A 22046-nucleotide genomic window follows, 5' to 3' on the forward strand; every position below is an offset into this window, starting at 1 on the left:
AATTCATCTATTTTTATATGTGAAAGGAAAGTATAGGATTTTAGTGGTTCTCCCTCCAAATTCTGGACCTATAAATGATATTAAGCGATGGAAGTACATAAAAGGTTGGATTTATTTGAAAAGAAAATCACTTGGTTTTTGGTGTGGAATATTTTTTAAGTTGAAAATACTTTTCAGGATTTCAAAATTAGTTTGCATAAAGATTTTAACATGTGAATTATCACTTGTTTCTGGCAATACGGATGGGCAAGCCATTACATTTTTAATTAGGGAAAAATCTCTCAGCCATCTGGAAAATTGAAGAGGTTATTTAAAATGGGCCTTATTGTTTTATCCCTTTAAGCTTTAAAATGTTTAAAATTTTAGCTATTTTGAATGAAAATATCCTACTTTTCCACCTCCTTATACAGAAACTACAAGATGTAATATAGCCCTTTGTTATATTGTATAATTCACATCCATTGCTATACCCTGCTGGAATATGTGATGCCTTTGGTTTTGACCTGACATTAAACAGCCTCAGGACATTGGCTCTGATAAGGGAGATATAACAGCACACTAATTTGATACTCATGTCTCAGGTGAGATCATGTATGTTAAAGCATCACACGTAATCTATACATCAGTGTGCAGAGGTGTTGGTTGTAACATTATTGTTGATGAAATCTGTTGCCCCTTTTTTCTTGAGGTTCTTTTGAGTGGATCTGTTGTTCCCCTGCAGCAGACTTACTCATTGTTGCTTTTCTTTCAGTTCTCCAGTGCTGATGAAGCAACTTTGAAACAGCCCATCATTAAGAGGTTTGAAGAGGAAGGAAACCCTTACTATTCCAGTGCAAGGTGAGAGCCAGAGAATAACTGACTCCTTGATGGGCACATCTTGGCAGTCAGGGCAGCAGCTTTACAGAGATCTGAGCAGTTGGCATGGTCCAGCCCTCATGGGAACCAAAAAATAATATTTGGACACAAGTTTGTACTATTGTTTCTATAATGGGAATGCTTACTGCTGAAATGCTGCTCCTTCTCCCAGGCTGGGCTTTGGATCCATCACTATTGGTCTGATTCTGCCACTCTCCACCCCTCTTCCCTTATCCCGCTCCTAGTTGAAGTGGTCCAAGGCCTGCAGGAGCACTGTGGCCAGAAGTGGACTGCACTGGGGCTGGGAAGTTGAGAATTATATAGTCCTGGCTGTGTCACTTTCAGGAATTAGTTCTGCAGTAATGGGTTCCTGTCATCCCCCTCTCTGATTATTTTGTTTTTACCCCGTTTAAAGATGAAAATTGTTGAACACTTACTGACACTTGTTAACAAGTGAGCTTGTGCATTCAGAAGGTGATTATTCATAGCCAGGATCCACATGTCAACACTAAGCAACTACCTCACACGCCATGGCGGTTCTTATTCTGTTTGTTTCTTACACCACTTAAATGAGGTAATAAATTATCACAGCTGTCCCCGTTGGAGACATGCGTGTGCTTTCATACCTCTTTTTTCAACAACTTCAATGTTCTACATTCTGAAGAATAATTGAAGCTTCATGTTTTTCTTTTATCCCTTGGGCAGATGGAAAAAAGAAAATAACTATTTGTGTCCTTTAAAAATTGGGTTATGCTGTGATTTATGCCATTTATTGTGAAGGCAGACTGGAGAGGAGGGGGAAAAGAAAATCAAACGTTAAAATCCATGTCAGTTCCTCAAATGCATCTTTTGTGGCAGGCACTGCTCCTGATGTTGGGGGGCAGGAAAGATTGAACATATTTATTTCTCAGAGCATAATTAGTTTCAAAATTCAATTAATACCATTTGGGATTTTTGAAAAGCCTGTTTCTCTTCTTGTTAACATGTATTTCTGCAAGCAAATGTACAGGTATATTTTGCTGTGGTGGGTCATTGATTCTCTTAATTAAGAACAAAATATTTTGTAGTCTTTGATTTAAGAAATAAACGTTCTTTTTACCATCACTTAAATAGGCTTACGTAGTAGCCAGTAGAAGCAAAGAGGAAATAGAAAATCATATAAAAGGTTAAAGAGAAAATATACATTGTAAGCTCACCTATAGTTTTTTGTTTGTTTTTACATAAGACTTTGAAATTCACAAGGGCAGTTAGAGTATTAAACTTTGAAAAATAGCATATTTTGTGTGAGCCATTAATTTGTTTTTTAGCCCTGGCTAAGTCATCTCTTAAGAAAGACTGAATCCTTTATTATTTTCATACTTAGATTATTATTGTTTTTAGTGGATTATATTCAAGACAGGAGAGCATATGGCCCAGATAGACTTATCTTTGGAAATTAATATTGAAAAACAAGGTTTTTCTTTTAATTTATAGATGTTTGTTTAACCCTTCTGTTGAAACAGTTGGTGGCATGGAGACACCAACTTTGTTTCAAAGATGAAAGGATTTTCAAGCCACTTTATGACACCTTCCTTTGGTTTAATAAATCTCAGCTTAGCAATAAAATTCTGTGGTCTGTTTGGGCTTTAACATGGCTAGACCTGTCTTTTTGGAGAGCTCTTTCATCATCTGTACAGTACTGTAACCTCCTATGTTTTTCTTAATCCTTACATGCTGCATGTACAGCATGCTGATTTTCTTCTGCTCAGTTGTTTTTATAATCAAACTTTTCCAGACATTTGATTAGGGCCTCTTACCTGGAACAGCCCCGCACCATCGTGCTTGCTATATTACTCTGCTGTAGGCTTCAGAAGGGAGTGTAATCAATTGACCGGGTTACAAACTACAAGAGTAATATATTTTTTTTTTTGGCTGTTGATACTTTAAGATCCCTATTATGAATATTTTATGAGCAATGATTTCATTCATGGTCTGTCGATGTAAGTATGGTTTAATAATTGATGCTATGTCCAGATACTGAAGGCAGTTTGTTTAAAGAAAGCAAAACTACCATCCACTAATGACCTTTAAAAAACAATATTTCTTACTCATTTTTTTTTATAAATGTGAGGTTGTCCATGAAAAGCAAACTAAGATTTCTACTTGAGTTTCTTCTGAAAGCAGTTTAAAGCCATTACTTGTTTTTCCTATTGTAGCAAAAAATAAAGAACTACATATGAAGGTATTTATTTTATTAATAAAATGTACTGAAGTGTATTCAGTAATTTTCCTAGTTTCTTAAGAGTTTGGGGGAATATACCTTTTCTAATAGGGACTTTGGTTGGAGACTGTTACCTTGGTTTATGTGGTTCTTCATAATAATAACAGTAATATATCAACTTGACTTGTATGTTTGTGTGGGCGGAGGAGGGACAGGAAAGCTTTTCCTGAAATAAATAAAGCCAGGGTTTATTTTGAAGTTCCTTGTAGTAAGCTGTTCCTAAAGCTGTGTAAGAGTCATGTTATTTTTCTTTCTCTCTTTATTCCCCTCTTGAACATTGTTTCCATTGCGAGATTATAGTAGCTAATCAGTAGATCCACATATTACCTGAAGGAAAACCTCCTCAGCATTTTTGGCCATAGGGTGTATAAATGGTGGTTTGGTGGTGGACTCCTAATCACTCGGTTTTTGTTCTTTTGTCAGGCTGTGGGATGATGGGATTATCGATCCAGTGGACACCAGGCTGGTCCTGGGTCTCAGTCTTAGTGCAGCCCTCAACGCACCCATCCAGAAGACTAACTTCGGTATCTTGAGGATGTAATTGGAATATAAAGCATCTTCCGTTGGACATGTACCAAAAATTAATAAATTAGTAGCCTTAAAATTTTAGACTTTTTCAATATGCGGCTATTACAGTAAAATGGTTTTCTTAACACAGTGCATTATACTTTTCTACCTTTAAAAAAAGAATCAGTGAAGATATTTATTTGATGCAGCTCAATTCCTTGTAAATTCTCTTAGAGAAATTTTTCTATGGCTCAGCTTTACCGCCCTGAAAAGGAAGAGAATAACTTAGAGTTATCCTTTCTAAGCCATAAGTACTATGAAAAGTTCTGTAATCTGTAAATTCCAGGTATTGTTGAGATTTTTAACATAAAGTTGTATTTCCACTGAACTGATCACGTTGCAGATTATGCATGGTGATATTTTAATGTACTTTTAAAAATAAACATCTGTTACTTTTCCCTCCAGCCACCACCGTCCTCCTCTCCATAGTTGTCAGACTTCTTGTCTGCACTCCGCGCTCTGTTTCCTACCCGTTCTCTCCTCACCCTCTCGTTTTCTGGCTTCTACTGCCAACAGCCCTCTCCACGGTCACCACTGACCTCCATGTTCCTGAAACCAGTGGGTCCTTTTCCGATTTTACCTGATTTAATTCTCTGGCACATTCAAATCAGTCAAACACTTCCTCCTAGAAATTCTGTCCTTAGCTTCCATTGCTGTAACACTCTAGGTTTTCCACCAGCCTCTGTGGCCATTCTTGTTCAGTTTCCTTTGCAGGCCCCACTTCCTCTGCTCATTCTTCCTTCCCTTTACCATTTGTCTTGATTTTTCATTAGTCATATGTGAATGCATTCTTTTTTTTTTTTTTGTGAATGCATTCTTACTCTGAAAGATACAAATAGCACAAAAGTATCTCCTTATTGTTTAATTATTCTTATTAAAATAATAATTGTGGTAAAATATACATAACATAAAGTGTACCATTTTAACCACTTTTTTGTGTGCAGTTCTGTGACATTAAGTACATTTACATTGCCACCATCCATCTCCAGAGCTTTTCATCATCCCAAATTGAAACTCTATTATTAAACAATAACTCCCCATTCTCTCTTCTCCCTACCACTGGCACATTTCCTTTTTCCTTTTTTTTTAATTGAGATATAATTGAATATAACATTATATTAGTTTCAGGTGTACAACATAATGATTCAATATTTATATACACTGCAGATGATCACGAAAATAAGTCTAGTTACCATCCATCATCAAGCACAGTTACAGACTTTTCTTTTTTTTTCCTGTGATGAGGACTTTTAAGATTTACTCGCTTAGCAACTTACAAATATGCAGTACAGTATTAACTATAGTCGCCATGCTGTACGTTACATCCCCAGGACAAGCTGGAAGCTTGTACCTTTTGACCCCCTACACTCATTCTGTCCACCCCATGCCCCTCTCCTTTCTGGCAAACACCAATCTGTTCTTTGTATCTATAAGCTTGGTTTTCTGTTTTGCTTTGTTTGTTTTGTTTTTTAGATTCCACATCTAAGTGAGATCTTATGGTGTTTGTCTTTCTCTGTCTGACTTACTTCACTTAACATAGTGACCTCAAGGTCCATCCGTGCTGTTGCAAATGGCAAGATTTCATTCTTTTTTATGGCTGAATTCTATTCCTCCTCCTCCTTGAATGTATGTGTTTTACATGGCTTGATTAATTCTCGCTGGGCCATTTCAGCCCTTCGTATGGTTTTAGTTGCCATCTGAATGGGGATGATTCCTGTGTTGACAGTTCTTAACATAGTTCTCCCCTGAGCTCCAGACCTGTCTATCTAACAGTTCTCAGGAACCTCAGACTCAATCATCAAGTTCTGTTCATTTTGCCTCCTAGCTGTCTCTTGAATTCCCCTACTATTTTTGTCTTTTATGCAGGCCTTAGAAGGGGTCTACCTGCATCCAGTCTTAGCTAGTCCAATCTCTCCATCACTCTGGAATTAGAATGGCCATTCTAAGGTGCACATCTGTCATGCTGCTTCCTTCCTTACTTCTTTCACTGGTTCCCTGAAGTGCCAAATCCCTAATGGCCTCCATGGATCTTGATCCTCAGCTCTTCAGTCTCATCTCCCTGACTCCTCTTTTCACACTGGGTGCTCCACCCATTCTAGACTTCTTCCAGTTCCTTAAACCTACGAAGTCCTTGCCCCCTTAGAGTCTACGAGGTTCCCTGTGCCTGAACTGTTCTCTTCTCCCTTCTACTTAAACACCTATCTTTTGTCTCTGTGATTTCCCTGGGCTGGGTTAGACACCTGTTGTGTGCCCTTGTAGAGCACCATCTTCTTCCTCTGTCACTTTTTCTGTCTTATATGTTTATAAGAAGTATAAACATTTCTTTAATATTGTCCTCCTGCTAGAATGTAAGCTCTGTGAGAGCAGGGATCCTCCTGTTTGGCCTGTATCTCCAATGCCTGGCACTTGTAGATGCTCAAATATTTGTTGAATGAATGAAAAGTCCATATTTTAATTGTATCCTCAGGCCACATCATTTTAAAATAAAGTGATTGATTATACGATCTAAAACAACTATCAAATGCTTTCCTAATAAAATTAATATTTCAAACATTTGTGTGTGATGTTCAGTTTAGGCTGCAGTGTGTATCAGAAGTCAGTTTAGTTTTTTTTTTTTTCTGTACGCGGGCCTGTCACTGTTGTGGCCTCTCCCGTTGCGGAGCACAGGCTCCAGACGCGCAAGCTCAGCGGCCATGGCTCACGGGCCCAGCCGCTCCGCGGCATGTGGGATCTTCCCGGACCGGGGCACGAACCTGCGTCCCCCTGCATCGGCAGGCGGACTCTCAACCACTGCGCCACCAGGGAAGGCCTCAGCTTAGTTTTTTGAGAAGTATATAGATAGAAGATCATAATTCAGGGGTAAGTTGCATTTTCAGAAGAATGTTTGAGGAGGTCATGGGGAGGATGTGACTGCAGGTTGACCCCTGACCCGCTAGATGACCCCTGACCCGGAACCAGCCAGTCAATCGTTGGCTCGTCCCCCTCTCCCCTACGGCATTCCATCTCCGTAGCTTGCAGGAGGAAGCCTTGAGAGAGTAAGGTGTTGCTGAGACCACCTGGACTAAATACGCGACTGAACCCCGATAAGGCCTCTATATAAACTGAAGATTCTGGCTGGCGGGCGGGGAGACCTCGTCTTGCGGCTGCCACCGCCAAGCCTCGTTTGTGAGTTCCCTGTCTTATTAAACCTGCCACCTCCCAAACTGGAGCGGCTGCCTCTTTCCTCAGCTCTCCTAGCCCTGCGCATATGGCGGCTAGTTTGCCAACCAACAAAGGAACACAGTGAGTATTTTTAAATAGTAAATTATATTAAAATTTCGGTTAACATTTACAACCAGGTCAGAAATCAAAATGATTTATCAAGACTAGTTGGTATTCCATGGGTAGTAACCATCCACAAGTCAAAGATTCATGGATATTTTAGGAGTGTTTTTACCTTTCTCTCTTTAGGAAAAATTACGGTCATCACTGGCACCACGCTTAAATTAATTCAATTATTTTGTATGTTTTATCTGATACAAAACATTTGTAAAATTTTACAAAACATTTTGTCTGCCCTTCCGGCTTTATTTACATAGAATTGGCATTCACCATTATGTAGCTGTAAGGTATACACTGTGATGACTTGGTACACATATATTGTGAAGTAATTACCACAGTATGGTTACTTAGCACATCCATCACCTCACGTAACTACTAACTTTTTTAATGAGAATTTTTAAAACATTTTAGTTATTAAAAATAATTTCAGCCAGGATAATATGCGTAACTTAGAATTTTGAGAAATGTACAGCTAATTAGTCTCTAAATTAGCCCTTCTGGGTGCTTACAGAATGAAAAAGAGACAAAATTACTTCTATTTTTCAGTTTTCAAGAAAAATGTTTTCAAATGAGAATTTGTCACACTAGCAGAAGGCACTATTGACTGTGCAAGTGAAAAACTGATCATTTACCAAACATGCATGGTTACGTGCAAGGCATGACTAGAGGCTGTATATTACATTTACAGGGGCAAGAGCAGGTTTTTGAATGATTTCATTAATAAGACTTTTGGGAGGGGAGACCACATAGTTCTTGTTAGTTGTAAAATGTATTGATCATGGTGTTCTGGAAGGGTGATTGTTGACTGTCCTGATCAAAACTGGATCTCTAAAGATTGGCTCTGAAATTCAGTATTTAGAAAAACGGCAAGAAAATGAACTAGATACTTATGGTCTCCTGTCATTTATAACATTTATAAATGGTACAAATTAAATACAACTAATAATGATGACATTGGTTTTTTTTGTTTTGAAATAAAGCCTTTCGACAAACACTTAAAAATAATTTATTATTTCATGTGCCTCGGATTCTCTTGTATCTGGAATCAGGATGCTAAGGATAAAGTTGTTCTTGTAGCTAAATGAAATTTCTGTCTGCCTTTGACCTTTGTAGGCAAATGTGCATTCCAGATGAGGAGACTTATAATCAACGTGACTGTATAATTGACCATGCACTCTGGGCCGCTTGAGAGTGAAAGGGCCCTACTGCTAATAATTACACTGGGAAACAGGTGTGAGCCAGGACTGATCAGGCAGCCTGGGATGTATGGTTGCCCTCTCTGTAACTCACTATCATGGACTGAGTACTGATGTTACACATCAGGTGTTGATAATTCTTACAATCCAGTATTCCAGATAGCTGCTTTGTAGCTTTCTTTTTTTAAAAAAAAATTATTTCATTTTTAAATTTTTGGCTGCATTGGGTCTTCATTGCTGCGCATGGGCTTTCTCTAGTTGTGGTGAGCGGGGGTTACTCTTCATTGCGGTGCGCAGACTTCTCATTGCGATGGCTTCTTTTGTTACAGAGCACGGGCTCTAGGCGCACGGGCTTAGTAGTTGTGGCGCGCAGGCTCTATAGCGCAGGCTCAGTAGTTGTGGCGCACGGGCTTAATTGCTTCGCAGCGTGTGGTATCTTCCTGGACCAGGGCTAGAACCCGCGTTCCCTGCATTGGCAGGCGGATTCTTAACCACTGCGCCACCAGGGAAGCCTTGCTTTGTAGCTTTTTAGTGGCTTAAAACAGAATTATTCTCTTACAGTTCTGGAGATCAGAAGTCTAAAATCAAAATAGCAGGGCTGCATTCCTTCTGAGGCTTTGAGGGGAAAATCTAATTCCTTGCTGATTTCAGCTTCTAGAGGCTGTCTGCCTGATGTGTAAATTTTAATATAGATTTCAATATGATATCAAACACATGATATGCATTAACATTCTAGAGAGCTATGTAATTGACTCAAGAGGAGAATTTACCATAAGGCGGGGTAATTTGATTTTCTGTTGCGGCCAGCGTTTCAGTATGTCTGGAAGCTTTTTCTTTCACAAAGATGACCCAAATCACAGGTTTGAGCTTATGTTAATGGAGAGGAGTGTCTGAGAGTGGACAAGGTCTTAGAAGGTGGGGATTTAATGGAGAACTTATTGAAGAGAAAACGTGACCAAACTACTTGTCAGAAGTAAGCTGGAGAAAAGACATTTTTTTTAATGTGTAATTGAGCAGATATTAATTTTAAGATGTGAACACATAGAATTTTGGAGAACTCGGACTAGTATCAAGAGGTTTCTGTAGAAGATGTACTTGACATTTTCAACCATAGCTCTATCCATCACATTCCTATAGCTGTAGGATAATTTAAAATAACTTTTGTTGCAAAATTATTTATAATTAAAAATCCAACAATGTTATTTGTAAAAAATTTAGAGACTGAAGAAAATAAAGTGAAAATTCTCTGTAATTTCACCACCTAGAGATAACGGCTATTAATATTTTCTTGTATACTATTCTCTTTTTTCTATCTGTAGGAATTTTTTTCGCAAAAAGGTTATTCTGTAATCTGCATTTTCACTTAATGTAGTATAAATGTGTTGACATGTTTTCATGTCATTTAATATTTCCTCTACAATAATTTTGTTGTTACATGATATTACATTGTATAGATGCCCTGTTTGATTTAACCACTCCCTTATTGTTGGATACTTAGGTTGTTTCTGGTTTCCCACTATTATAGATAATGCTGCAACAAATATCTTGTAGTTTCTCTATATGGCTGTGATTATTTTGTTAGTACAAGTTCCCAAAAGTGTATGTAGACCTTTAAGGCATGTTGCTAAATTGTGCTCTATAAATGTACATTTATGGTACAAGTCCTGCTGGGTATAATGATGACCCTGGTGCTTTCAGATACTGAAACAGCTTCTAGTAGAATTAAATGGTTTACAAACCGAGTGTTTCCTTTAATTTTAAAAAATTGTGTCTAGGTGACAATGTCACATCAGTAACAAGTTGTGAAGGCTCAGCATAAATGCATGGGAGGCGTCGTGGTCGTGGAAAGAACACTAGACTGAGAAGAACTGGGAGAAAACCAGTTCAGTCCTAGTTCTGCTACTAAAAAGTTGTGTGAACTTGGGGAAGATGGCAGGGGACCAAAATCAGTTTTCTTTCTTTTTCCAGAGGCCCAAGTTTTCTTTCCACCTCCTCTTGTCCCCTTTATCTCTGCCAGTGATAGGGCAAGTGGGCAGAGGAGGTGAGGATTTGAGGGAAGGGAAGGTCGTAGAAGGTGGGGATTTAATGGAGAACATTCTGAAGAGAAAACATGACCAGAACTACTTACTAGAAGTGAAGCTGGAGGGGAAAACAAAAAGGGCGTGCTAAGGACTTTTTAAATTCTACACGTAAGTGTATGCACTAGCTGGCTTGGTGAGACTCATGGTGGAGCACATTTAGCAGGATGATGATGCATTCTTCAGCTTTGTCAGCTTTTTTTTGGTCAGAGTTGATTTTATTCAAATGAACAAGCACTTACTGAAGGCTTACTGTGTGTCTGGCTTTGGGATGGGATGCAAAGATAAGCAGAACTCGGCCCCTGTCCTCTTGCAGTGAGGCATTGACTTGGGAGGGTCTTTCCACCTGCCTAGTACCCCTTCAGCTCCTTCTGCACCTTCATTCTCATTTGGGAACTACCCCTCTCCTGTGCGATCTTGGTGAGCATGTCAAGCAGAGAGCCCTGGTCCCTAGCCGAGAGCTGGACACATGACCGAGGCTTGGCCAGGCTGACTCTCTCCAGTGCTTTGACTCTTGAGCAGAGGGACAAAGATGGAAGGCGACTGGCCCTGAGTTGTTCCAGTGGAGTTGATGAGGCTGTTCATTCATTCTTGCTCTGGGCTCCCTGGCACTAACCTGGTTGCTGGACTCTGTGAGCCCGGGGTATCCTGGCATCCTACTGTTTTCCAACAATCTTTGAAAAAAATTTGCCAGCGTCAGGCTCCAGAGCTTGTAGCAACAAACACTAACTGGCAGCATGTTCTGCAAGCCATAGGTTAAAATAAATTCCTCTATATTTTCCAACTTGGTGAAAGCTTTACTGCCTGCACTAAAAACAAGACTTTTCAGAAATGAAACCACTGGAACACTGACACTAAATAAAAAAGATAATATAAACAGAAAAGTAAACTGAAGGTATTGACCCTCAGACTCAGAACATTCAAAGGAGGGTTGTAACTTCCCCACCACCGTCAATAGTGAGGCTGGATTGGGTGTTAAATTGCCACAAGGGAAACTCAGTTTTTTTATTTTTAAGAACACTGATTTATTTGAGTATTTCTACTTTGTATTTTTTGTAAAGATTTATTGTTATTTATTTATTTTGCCTGCGCCGGTTCTTAGTTGCGGCATGCAAGATCTTTGTTGTGGCATGAGAGATCTTTTTTTTTAGCTGCAGCATGTGGACTCTTAGTTGCGGCATGTGGACTCAGTCACGGCATGCAGGCTTCTTAGTTGCGGCATGCATGCGGGATCTAGTTCCCTGACCAGGGATCGAACCCAGGCCCCTTGAATTAGGAGTGCAGAATCTTACACACTGGACCACCAGGGAAGTCCAAGGGAAATTCAATTTTTTGCAACCTTTTGATTGCTGAAATAAGTCACTGAATAAGGCTTTAGGTTACTTTTTTTTTTTTTTTTTGCGGTACACGGGCCTCTCACTGCTGTGGCCCCTCCAGCCACGGAGCACAGGCTCCAGACGCGCAGGCTCAGTGGCCATGGCTCACGGGCCCAGCCGCTCTGCAGCATGTGGGATCCTCCCGGACCGGGGCACAAATCCGTGTCCCCTGCATCGGCAGGCGGACTCACAACCACTGCGCCACCAGGGAAGCCCTAGGTTACTTTTAATTGGCAATCTGGTTAAAAAATCTGATAATCTTCCACTGGGGATAATTTAAAGCCATACCAAGAGACAGAAAGTAGAACTAAGTGACTTCGTAGATAGCCTTAAGTGACCTTTTGGGTAGCCTTAAGACCACAGTGCTGGTCTTAAATGAATGGTAAATATATTGTCCATAATCCCTTCTGAAACGAAAACACTTTGCATTTATTATATGAATGTTTGCAAGTATTTGTGAAGCTCCTCTTTTTAATTTGGAGCTATTGGTATTTTTATTTTATTTTATTCCTACTTTGTCTTGATTTTAATGTGGCCTGCCTTCTAACCTTCTCCTTCCACCATGAGGGATATAGGAAAGGTAACCAGAGGATCAGGTTCCTAGAACTGAGCCCTATAAGTAAAGGGACAATGGAGTCTTCAGACTGGGTCACAATTTAAATCTATACTAGAATGGATCTAGCATTCTGAGTAGAAGAACTTGAATTGCTTGCTGGACAGAGACCTCAATTTGGGATCAAGGGATTTGGGCTCTTTTCTAGCGGGTGGTACTAACTAGCTGTCTAATCTTGGGCTAGTCTTTCCTTTTCTTTTAATGTAGGGGTGGGACTAGATTAGTGGTTTTCCACTAGAAACAGCTGAGGAGGTTTAAAAGAAAAATCCTTGAATCAGAATCTTTGGGGCCTGATGGGATATTGTTTAAAGCTCCCTGTAACTGCTCTAGAACAATGGTTCTCAAATTCAGCTGATAGCAGAATGGCCTGGAGGACTTCTTAAAATGCAGATCGCTGGGCTCCACCTCAGATTCTGATTCCAGAGGTCTGGAGTGGGCCCCAGAATATGCTTTTCTAACACATTTCCTGCTGATGCAGAGGTTGCTCATCTGGGTATTGTGCTTTGAGAACCACTGACTGCTCTAGATTATCTTGAAGTTCCTTCTAAAGTTTTAGGATTCTAAGATCAACTTCTGCTTTGGTGATATGATCATTCTTGTATGTTTTTGGTTAGGTACATTTCTCTCCCTCTCCCATTTTCAGGGTAGGGTGAATTTGTCTTAAATTCTAAGCCAGTGATTCACAGCCTGGACTGAACATTAGAATCACCTGAGGAACTCGGCTTACGAAAAATTCTGCTGCCCAGGCTGGACCCCAGATAACTAAATCAGACTCCTTTTTTTTTCTAAAAGGCTGTGGTTTTCTTTTGAAGATGTTGGGGGTAGGAGTTTATTAATTAATTAATTTATTTTGGCTGTGTTGGGTCTTCGTTTCTGTGCGAGCGCTTTCTCTAGTTGTGGCAAGCGGGGGCCACTATTCATCGCGGCGCGCGGGCCTCTCACTATCGCGGCCTCTCTTGTTGCGGAGCACAGGCTCCAGACGCGCAGGCTCAGTAGTTGTGGCTCATGGGCCTAGTTGCTCTGCGGCATGTGGGATCCTCCCAGACCAGGGCTCGAACCGATGTCTCCTGCATTAGCAGGCAGATTCTCAACCACTGTGCCACCAGGGAAGCCCCAAATCAGGCTCTTTCAGCTCAGGATGCAACTCGTAAAGCTCCCTCAAGTGGTCCCAGTGTGTGGCCAAGGCTGAGAGTCACTTCACGGGGTACGGCTAGATCAGTAGATTTCAAAATGGAGCCACTGTGCATCTCAAGACACTTCCATAAATTTACAATCTTAAATTTCAGATCGTATTTTCCTTTTTTTTTTTTAGATATAGCTCACAGCTCAGATTAAAGTTTGACTTATTTTTGACATCTTTATGTACCTTATTTCAGGCTATTTGCTGAAAGTGGTTACCCATAGCTAAAAGTTTCTAATGAGATTTATTCAAGATGATGGAAAGAACTAGGATCAGAGCAAAAACAAACACCTAAAAACAGGAGACGTATCATGGGCTGTAGCAGCAGCTGATATTTTGCTTCCACAGAATTGTTTTCTGAGTCAGTTCTTTACGCCTTAGTGACTTTGTGGTCACTTCTCAGTGAATTAAACAGAGGGTTTACGCCTCTGAGGACTTCTGTCAGTTCCTCACTCCCAATGAACCGTAACTAGATAAAAAGGGGAATGTTCATCCACGTGGATGGTTGATAACTTGAGGTACATTTAAAACATGTTTTGTTGTGGCAAAACATACATAAAAGTTTTCCGTTTTAACTACTCTTCAGCATGCAGTTCAGTGGTATTAGGTATATCCACGCTGTTGTGCGACCGTCACCACCACGCACGTCCAGAGCTTTTTCATCACCCCCAACTGAGGCTCTGTATTCATTAACAAACAATTCCCCATTCTTCCCTTTTCCCCAGGCCCTGGTAACAGCTGTTCTATTTTCTGTCACTATGAATTTGCCTGTCTTAGGTATCTTATATAAGTGGAATCACACAATATCTGTTCTTTCGTGTCTGGCTTATTTCACTTAGCATAATATCTTCAAGGCTATCCGGAGATTATTTTTGATCAATTGTATCCATGCCGCAATTGAGTTGGGTCCATAAAGGTATCAGCCTCATTTCAATTAAACACACACGCAGGTGATGGAGAATACTCCTATTTCCCTGGAGCCTTTAGGCAACCGTGTGGGATGGGCTGAGGCAGTATATGGGATGGTCCTGCACCAGGCACCAGCATCCTCCTAGTTGCTCAGTCCAGATGCATGGGTGTCACGGTGATTCTTCCCTCTTCCTTACCCTGACGTTCTTATTCTTGCCCAATAAATGTTATTGATTCTACCTCTCAATAGCTCCCTAAATCCTCCTTCTTTATCACTCAACCAACCTCAGTTCAGACCTCCATCTGTTCTCACTTGTATCAGTACCAGAGCCTCCTAACCGGTCTCCCTGGTTATCACTGCCATCAGTCATTAATTCACTCAACAAATATTATACTGCACGAACATTTCTTGTCAGGCATTGAGCTGGCCTCTTAAGTTACAGAGCCTTGTGTATAGCCATCTGAGCCATTTGTCTCAATAACATAAATCTGATGGTACCCAAGCATGTCTGATTCTAGAGGCCAACTTTCCCCAGTCCATTCACTGCCTTCCAATAAAGGATGGACTAAAGGTTCAAGACTCTTGGCAGGTGAAATTAAGGAGTCAAAACATCAAGAGGAAAAAAAAAAAAACATCAAGAGGAATTTTAAGTACATATATGTACATATATATATAAGTACTTATGTACATATATATAAGTACATATGTACTTATGTAATAAGTACATAGTCCTACATCTAATTCTAAAGGAGGATAAAGAGCTTATGTATAGAACTGGGGAAACCTGGCTTTGCAGCAGTTCATACAGAAAGACCCTGAAGTTTTGGTTATCGGCGGGCTTAATAAGGGTTAACAGTATGATGAGACTCCTTATAAGAGCTAGTCACACTTTAGGCTGCTCTGATTATGGGCCATAATAATGCCTATATTTAAGGCAAAGCATTGTCTTCAGCTCCATAAGCTGTATTCTAGGGAGAATATTAACAAACTTAGAGGGCATGCAGAGCAGTGGTTCTGAGACGTAGAACTGGGCCTTGGCTGAACTTGCGGAGTATGTAAAAAACACAGATTCCTGGGATCTACCCCTCGGTATTTTCAGGTGATTCCAATGCACACATTAGGTCAGGGCCACTGATATGAAGGAAATAAACAGTATGATCTGGAAAATATTGAAGGAACTTAGAGAGGGAGGACTGTGGGGAAGCGTAATAGGTGTTTCCAAAATCTGAAGGGTTGCCATTTGCAAGTTGAGATAGCAGCCTGAGGGGAAGGTGTAGAATGATCAGGGAAGCTTTAGTAAGAATTTACTAATAAGGAGAGCTGTGTGGTTATGGACCTAGCTGTCCCAGGAAAGATTAGAGGAGCCCAGATGTCAGAGATGCTGTAGGGTGGTAATTCAAACTTTAATGTGCCTATGAATTGCCTGGGGATCTTATTAAAATGCAATTCTGAACTACTAGGTTTGGGGTAAGACCTGCGGCTCTGCATTTCTATCAAGCTTTTACAGATGCCAAGACTTCTGGTCTGTGGGCCACACTCTAGTAGAAGACTGTAGGGGATGCTGGTACTGGTTGGCCAGATGACCTAGAGGATGTCTCAGGGCAGAGTGGGTATTTAGGAATGGTTCGTTAATTGAAGATGGAGAAAGCACGCTACCAAAGCTACACTGGTATCCTTCAGAGCTTTTGGTGTGGACCATGCTTTAACTTGTTTAGCTTATTTCTTCCAATTCTCTAGAATCTAGTTATTGTAGATGAGTGACCAAGAGCATGATCTTCAAAATCAAATAAACTTGAGTTTGTGTCTTGCCTCCCTCATTACTAGGATTATGAAGCTGAGCAAGTAACAACCCACCTGAGCCTCATTTTCTTCATCTCCGATAACCCCTCGCTGAGTTTTTACGAACATTTCGTGTGCTAGTGTATGTAAAGTGCTTAGTGTAGAGCAAGTGCTTAGTGTAGAGCAAGTGCTTGAGGAATGCTGTCTGTTATTATATTTATTATTCATTTAAACATGCATGGGCTCTGCACTGTTACCCTTCCTGGGCCTCCTGTGTTCTTGGAGGATTCTTGACCGCTCTGCCCACGGAGTGTACCTGTGCGATCTCAGAGGCCAGGTGTTCTCCCAGATTTCTGTGAGATTAACTGGAATTACTTTTTTGTGGGTCTTATGTCCTTACTGTTAACATTTTCTTACTTTCACCTTCCAAAATCAGGATATTTTCTCTACTGATTTTGAACAAAATTACCAGTTAATATAGTTTGATTTCCTGACCCCATAAGTTAGTTTTTCCATTGAGATGTTGTAATGGATGCTAATGGATGTCTGCCCAGCACCCGTCCTCCTGTTTTCTCTCCTGTGGAGCTCTATTTGTTCTTTTCTTCAGTTGTTCATACCTACAAATGCATGTGCATGCCTCAGGGAAGCCGGTCAGTGCTCAGCTCCAGGTGGGCCTGCCTGGTTTACAGGTTCCCCATTCTCTTTGCCAGTGATTAGACCAGGAATTGGCATGGGAGGAAGTCTGTAGAGGGGTGGTTCTAGGAGATGTTTCTTTGCTCCAGGGAAAAGCCAGAAATGTGGTCTCTTTCTTTTTCTGGATCTTGTCTTGTGGGGATGTGGCTCTGGGATTGGAGACTTGTTGCTGCCCATCAAAGGATGAAGCTGACATTGTGTGTGGCAGAGCAGGATGAAAGGATCTGTGTCCTTGGTCACATCGAGTCACAGAACCACCATTTTGAAGCTCTTCCCTCCTCTCTTTCTTCGTCCATTCATACCACATAAATATTTGGATTAAATTTTTTGTTTGTTTGTTTTAGTTTTTTTTTTTGCAGTACGCGGGCCTCTCACTGTTGTGGCCTCTCCTGTTGCGGAGCACAGGCTCCGGACGCGCAGGCCCAGCGGCCACGGCTCATGGGCCCAGCCTCTCCGCGGCATGCGGGATCCTCCCACACCGGGGCACGAACCCGTGTCCCCTGCATCGGCAGGCGGACTCCCAGCCACTGTGCCACCAGGGAAGCCCTGGATTAAAATTTAATGGGGAATATTTTCAAATATGATTTGCAAATTCAGGATCAGTTCAAAGACTGAGTATATTAACTCTCGGTCATCTCCCTCTCCAAGTCCCACCCACACATACCAGCAGGGAAATGGGCATGGAAGTACCTGAGGCATCTGAAGGGTGCTATTCAGATCCTCGTTCTGTCCACACCTTTATCCCATGGCCATTAAACCCTAGGAATTCATCTTGTCTCTTTGGTTCTTAGTGGAAGATTTTTTTCTTCTAAACCTCCCGATCAGGCTTCAGTATAGTATGGGGCCATATATAACTCTTTATACCCCAAGGCAGTAGTGATAACTGAGAATAAATGAAAAAGCCTGTGTCAGTGTGCTGTCCTGCTATTTGAGAGCTGTGTGAGGTATGAGCTTATGTATTCTCACTGCTGGAACTTGGAATTGCAAGTGAAATAGATCCTGAACTACTGAGCTATGGGAACCTTGAGTGTGGAAAGTAACTCTTTTCTTTTTTTACATTAAAAAAAAATCTTTATTTTTTCGAGTTTTATTGTGTACAATTGACAAATAAAAATTATATATATTTAAGGTGTGCAACATGATGTTCTGATACACATATGCATTGTTGAAATGATTACCACAAGGGAGCTAACATAGCCATCACCTCACATAGTTACCGTTTGTGTGTGTGTGTGTGTGTGTGTGTGTGGTGAGAACACTTAAGATCTAGTCTCTTAGCAAATTTCAAGAACACAACACATTATTAACTATAGTCATAATGTTGTTCATTAGGTCTCCAGAATGTACTCATTTCTAACTGAAAGTGTGTGCCCTTTCACTAACATCTCGCCGTTTCTCCCACCCTTCAGCCCTTGGTCACCCCTATTCTACTTTCTGTTTCTATGAGTTTGACTTTTTCAGATTCCACATGTAAGTGAGATCATAATCATATAGTACACTCTTCACATTGTAGACCCCCCCCCCAGACCTTTCTTTTTTTTTTTTTTTTTTTTTGCAGTACGCGGGCCTCTCACTGTTGTGGCCTCTCCCGTTGCAGAGCACAGGCTCCGGACGCGCAGCTCAGTGGCCATGGCTCACGGGCCCAGCCGCTCCACGGCATGTGGGATCTTCCCGGACCGGGGCACGAACCCGCGTCCCCTGCATTGGCAGGCAGACTCACAACCACTGCGCCACCAGGGAAGCCCCCAGACCTTTCTTAAAAACAGTTTTTGATCATACCATTCTCTTGCTTAAATACTTTTGTTGGTTCTCTGTCACTCAGGGATAAAAGTTACATGTCTTTCCTTGGTATCCTTGAGTGTTCTGGGCCTGGCTTAAATTCTTTAAAAAAAAAAATCAAATGATACCAACAAATGGTTAAAATAAATAGAACAGGCAGTCTCATAATAGTCCCCTGATCCACTTTTCTCATCCATCTTTATCCATAGAAGCAACCACTTTTTTTTGCAACCACTTTTAATCATTTCTATTTTGTTCTTTTGGTGATATCCCTATTTAAAAGCTTATATTAATATTTCTTTGCTTTTCAGCTTTAGAAATCATCTATTTAATTCTTGCTATAATAAATTAAAATTTCAGCTCTCTTACACAGCGATCCCCATCTCCTCTTTCTCCCCTCAGTATAGTTATATTATCACAAGTTCATAATTTTTTATCAACAGTTTTAAAATTCAAAAGTCTGTGAAATCTGAAAGATTTTTTTTTAAATCTTGGTGTCAAAACCCATTTGCTGGCAAATTTAATCTCTAACCTATCTCATGTGTGGTCAATTGTGATGAAGCATCTACAGAAGCAAGTATCCTTGGGAACAAGTGGCTGCTGCCCTTGACCATTGTGGCAGTAATGATGGCTACAGAGGACAATAGCCTGGGGTGGATTCTTCTGGGTACTTGGGAGCACTTAGAGAAAGAAAATGACAAGCTTAGATGTTTAGATTCTCAGCTCTAGTTATAGAGAACCAGAGAGCTTCTAGGGCAGCCGTAAAATAATCTCATTTCTTAGAGCCACAGAGCCAATCTAGCTGAAAGTGAAATACAAAATTTAACTGAATTCACAGCTTTGCCATATCTCTCTTGTGACAGTTAGAACATTGAGAAGGAATGAAATCTTAAGACTTGGATGGGGACATATTATGGGCTCAGGTAGAGTTGAGAATCTCAAATCCTCAAGCCATTTCAAGCTTCCCTTGTTGGTGGAAGCAGGCTACCCTTCTGCATCTGAGAAGACTAATCTTCTCTAGCTTGAAGATAGTAATAATTTCACTTGGGGAAGTTGCCTTACAAGAGGATGCCAATCATCATCAAGACCCAGTCCAATCTCCCCTTGTCACTAGGTCCATAATTAGGTTGACAAGCACAAAGTCTGACGTGGGAGGAAATAGCTAATACTGCTGTTGTCGAACGCATAAAAGATGTGAGCTGCTGCGACTTGCTGCGTCCTCATTTAACTTTCCTCTTTGGCCTTTGAAGAAGGCAGAAAAATCTTGGAGAATGACTGTAGATGATTGTAAACTTGATTCCAATTTTACATGCTATTTCAGGTATGGTGTACATGCTGGAGCAAATTAATACAGCCCTGGGCACCTGGTATTCGGATATTGACCCGGAAAATGCTTTTTTCTCTTTACTACTTTGTATCACCAGACACAAATTGCTTTTACCCAAAAGAACCAACCGTATATTTCCCCAGTCTTGCCTCAGGTCTACACAATCTGTTCTGCCTTCTGTTATAATATGGTCCACCAAAGCCTTGGACATTTTGACATTCCATGCAACATTATAATGGACCACAATTTTGATGCCGATATTAATTAGATCTGATGAGCACGAAGTAGCAGGTACTTAAGATGCCTTAATGAGACATATGTGAACCCAAGGTGGGAGATAAAGCCTGTGAACATTTAGTGGTCTGTCTCCCTAGTGGTTTCTGGGGGTCCAGTTGAAGCAGCTCCTGCAAGGTAAAAGACAGGTTGCTGTATCTTTCATTGTCTACCAATAAAAGGAGGCACAGCACTTGGTGGGACTTTTTGGATTTTGGAAGAAACGTATTTGAGTATGGTATTACCACCCTTTGTAACTTTTCAGTTTTGGATGAATAATAGAGCAAGAGAAGGGTAATGATCTGGCTGCAGAGTCTACTATGCATGGTGTTGTGAGAGAATGTTTGCTTGGTGAACTGAATTTCAACTAATTTCCAGTTAAGTCCTGCCCCTTTCCTGCTGTCCTTCACATTCTGAGTTTGGAGCCTATTGTACATAGCAGAAGCTGTTGATACCTGGCACCACATCCCTGCAGCTCACCTCTGAGTTCATGTGCAGTTCCAGTTCCTGTAGATACCAACAATTTCCTACTTCAGGTACCTGTCTTTCCTTACTTGGAGGCTTTCTCCTGGGCCAGGAGGGCTTGGCTCAGCAAGCAGGGCAGCCTGAAAGTGCTGGAGGGTTAAAGCCTCCAGGGACAACCTTCAACCAGTGAGGGATGGAATTTGTTGCATAAATACTCCAGCTCTGAGGTGCATTACATCCCTACCGGGATGGAGCCCTAGTTGCCTACTAATAACCTTCAAATTAACATGCACTTGATTGGCTTTTTCTCCCTTTCTTTCCCATCTCCCTCATTATGCTTTTTTGGGATCACCTTCCAAATAAATTACCTGTACACAAGTCTTTGTCTCAGGGTCTGCTTTGGGGAAACCTCAAACTTAGATGTCTGTCATCTCCTCTGCTTCATGAGTCAACACCGTTTCTAGTGCTTTCCACCTTGATGCATCCACTGATTACCTCCTTTCTATATCTTTGTTTTTGTTGGCTTCTTCCTTTTGTGCTCCTTTCTGTGATTTTATTGGCATGTAAAGGGGGCGAGGAGACACATGTCCTGGCTTAGTTTGCTTTCTTCAGTCAAAGCCTGCCTAATCTCTTTCACCTGATTTCCTGTTTGGCCATCATTGGCCCACAGTCCCACAGTCGTGGAACTCTCAAATCTGTTTCCCTCTTTCATGCCTTTGCACGTGCTCACTCCCAACTTGGAATTTTATTCTCCTTGTTTGACTGACAAACACCCACTAAACCCTAAAATTTCTGCTGAAATGTCAGCTCTTCTATTACATTTCCCCTAAATGTTCCCTCCCTCTTCAAACTGTTAATGATTATGAGTTCACTATCTGTCTCCTTTACTCGGTTGTATGTTCTGCAAGGGCAAGGGCTATGCCTGTTTATCTAGCGCTGTATTCCCAGTTCCTGGCACAGTGCCTGGGCTGGCACATAACAGGTGCTTGATAAATATTTGTTTAATGAACAAATGAATTCATTCGTTAAGGGTAAGAAAGCCAACTTGGCTTGACATGTCAGCACTAGAGCGAGATCTGGTACACAGGTGGACCCTCCAGAGTGACTGCAGGGGAGCTGTCTCTAACTCTTTGGGGGAAGTGTTTCCAAGACGAATATTTGGGCCAGTCAAAGGGAGGCTGTGGGGACAGTGGATTAGTGGTAGGGACATGAGTAAGAAGTGAGGTTATTGTGTTCTGTCCCAGTGTTTGTCTATTGTCATCTTGAAATTGGTGCTAAAAATGAGTTGACTTTGCGATGGCTCAGTCTCTCACCATTCCTTTACCAGAGGCCGTGTGGTACCAAGGTGAAGAGCTGGAGCTGAGTCTTGGGTTT

The 22046-nt window shown here is 41.1% G+C and overlaps 1 protein-coding gene across 3 annotated transcripts in view; it reads left to right on the top strand.

The window, feature by feature from the left end:
• The window catches only part of MCCC2 (methylcrotonyl-CoA carboxylase subunit 2), a 61530-nt gene extending 57526 nt beyond the window's left edge, over window positions 1-4004 (top strand). For 2 of the 3 annotated variants that reach the window (XM_065874264.1, XM_065874265.1), the window contains 2 exons: window positions 752-837; window positions 3539-3656. In XM_065874264.1, the coding sequence (XP_065730336.1) occupies window positions 752-837; window positions 3539-3656 (204 nt within the window). Of the gene's footprint in view, window positions 1-751; window positions 838-3538 lie in introns of all 3 variants that reach the window. The other variant, XM_065874263.1, reaches the window with a different exon arrangement.
• Window positions 4005-22046: the final 18042 nt, after the last annotated feature.

Source organism: Phocoena phocoena, chromosome 3 (assembly GCF_963924675.1).
Source record: "Phocoena phocoena chromosome 3, mPhoPho1.1, whole genome shotgun sequence".
In the NCBI taxonomy this organism is placed as follows: Eukaryota; Metazoa; Chordata; class Mammalia; order Artiodactyla; family Phocoenidae; genus Phocoena; species Phocoena phocoena.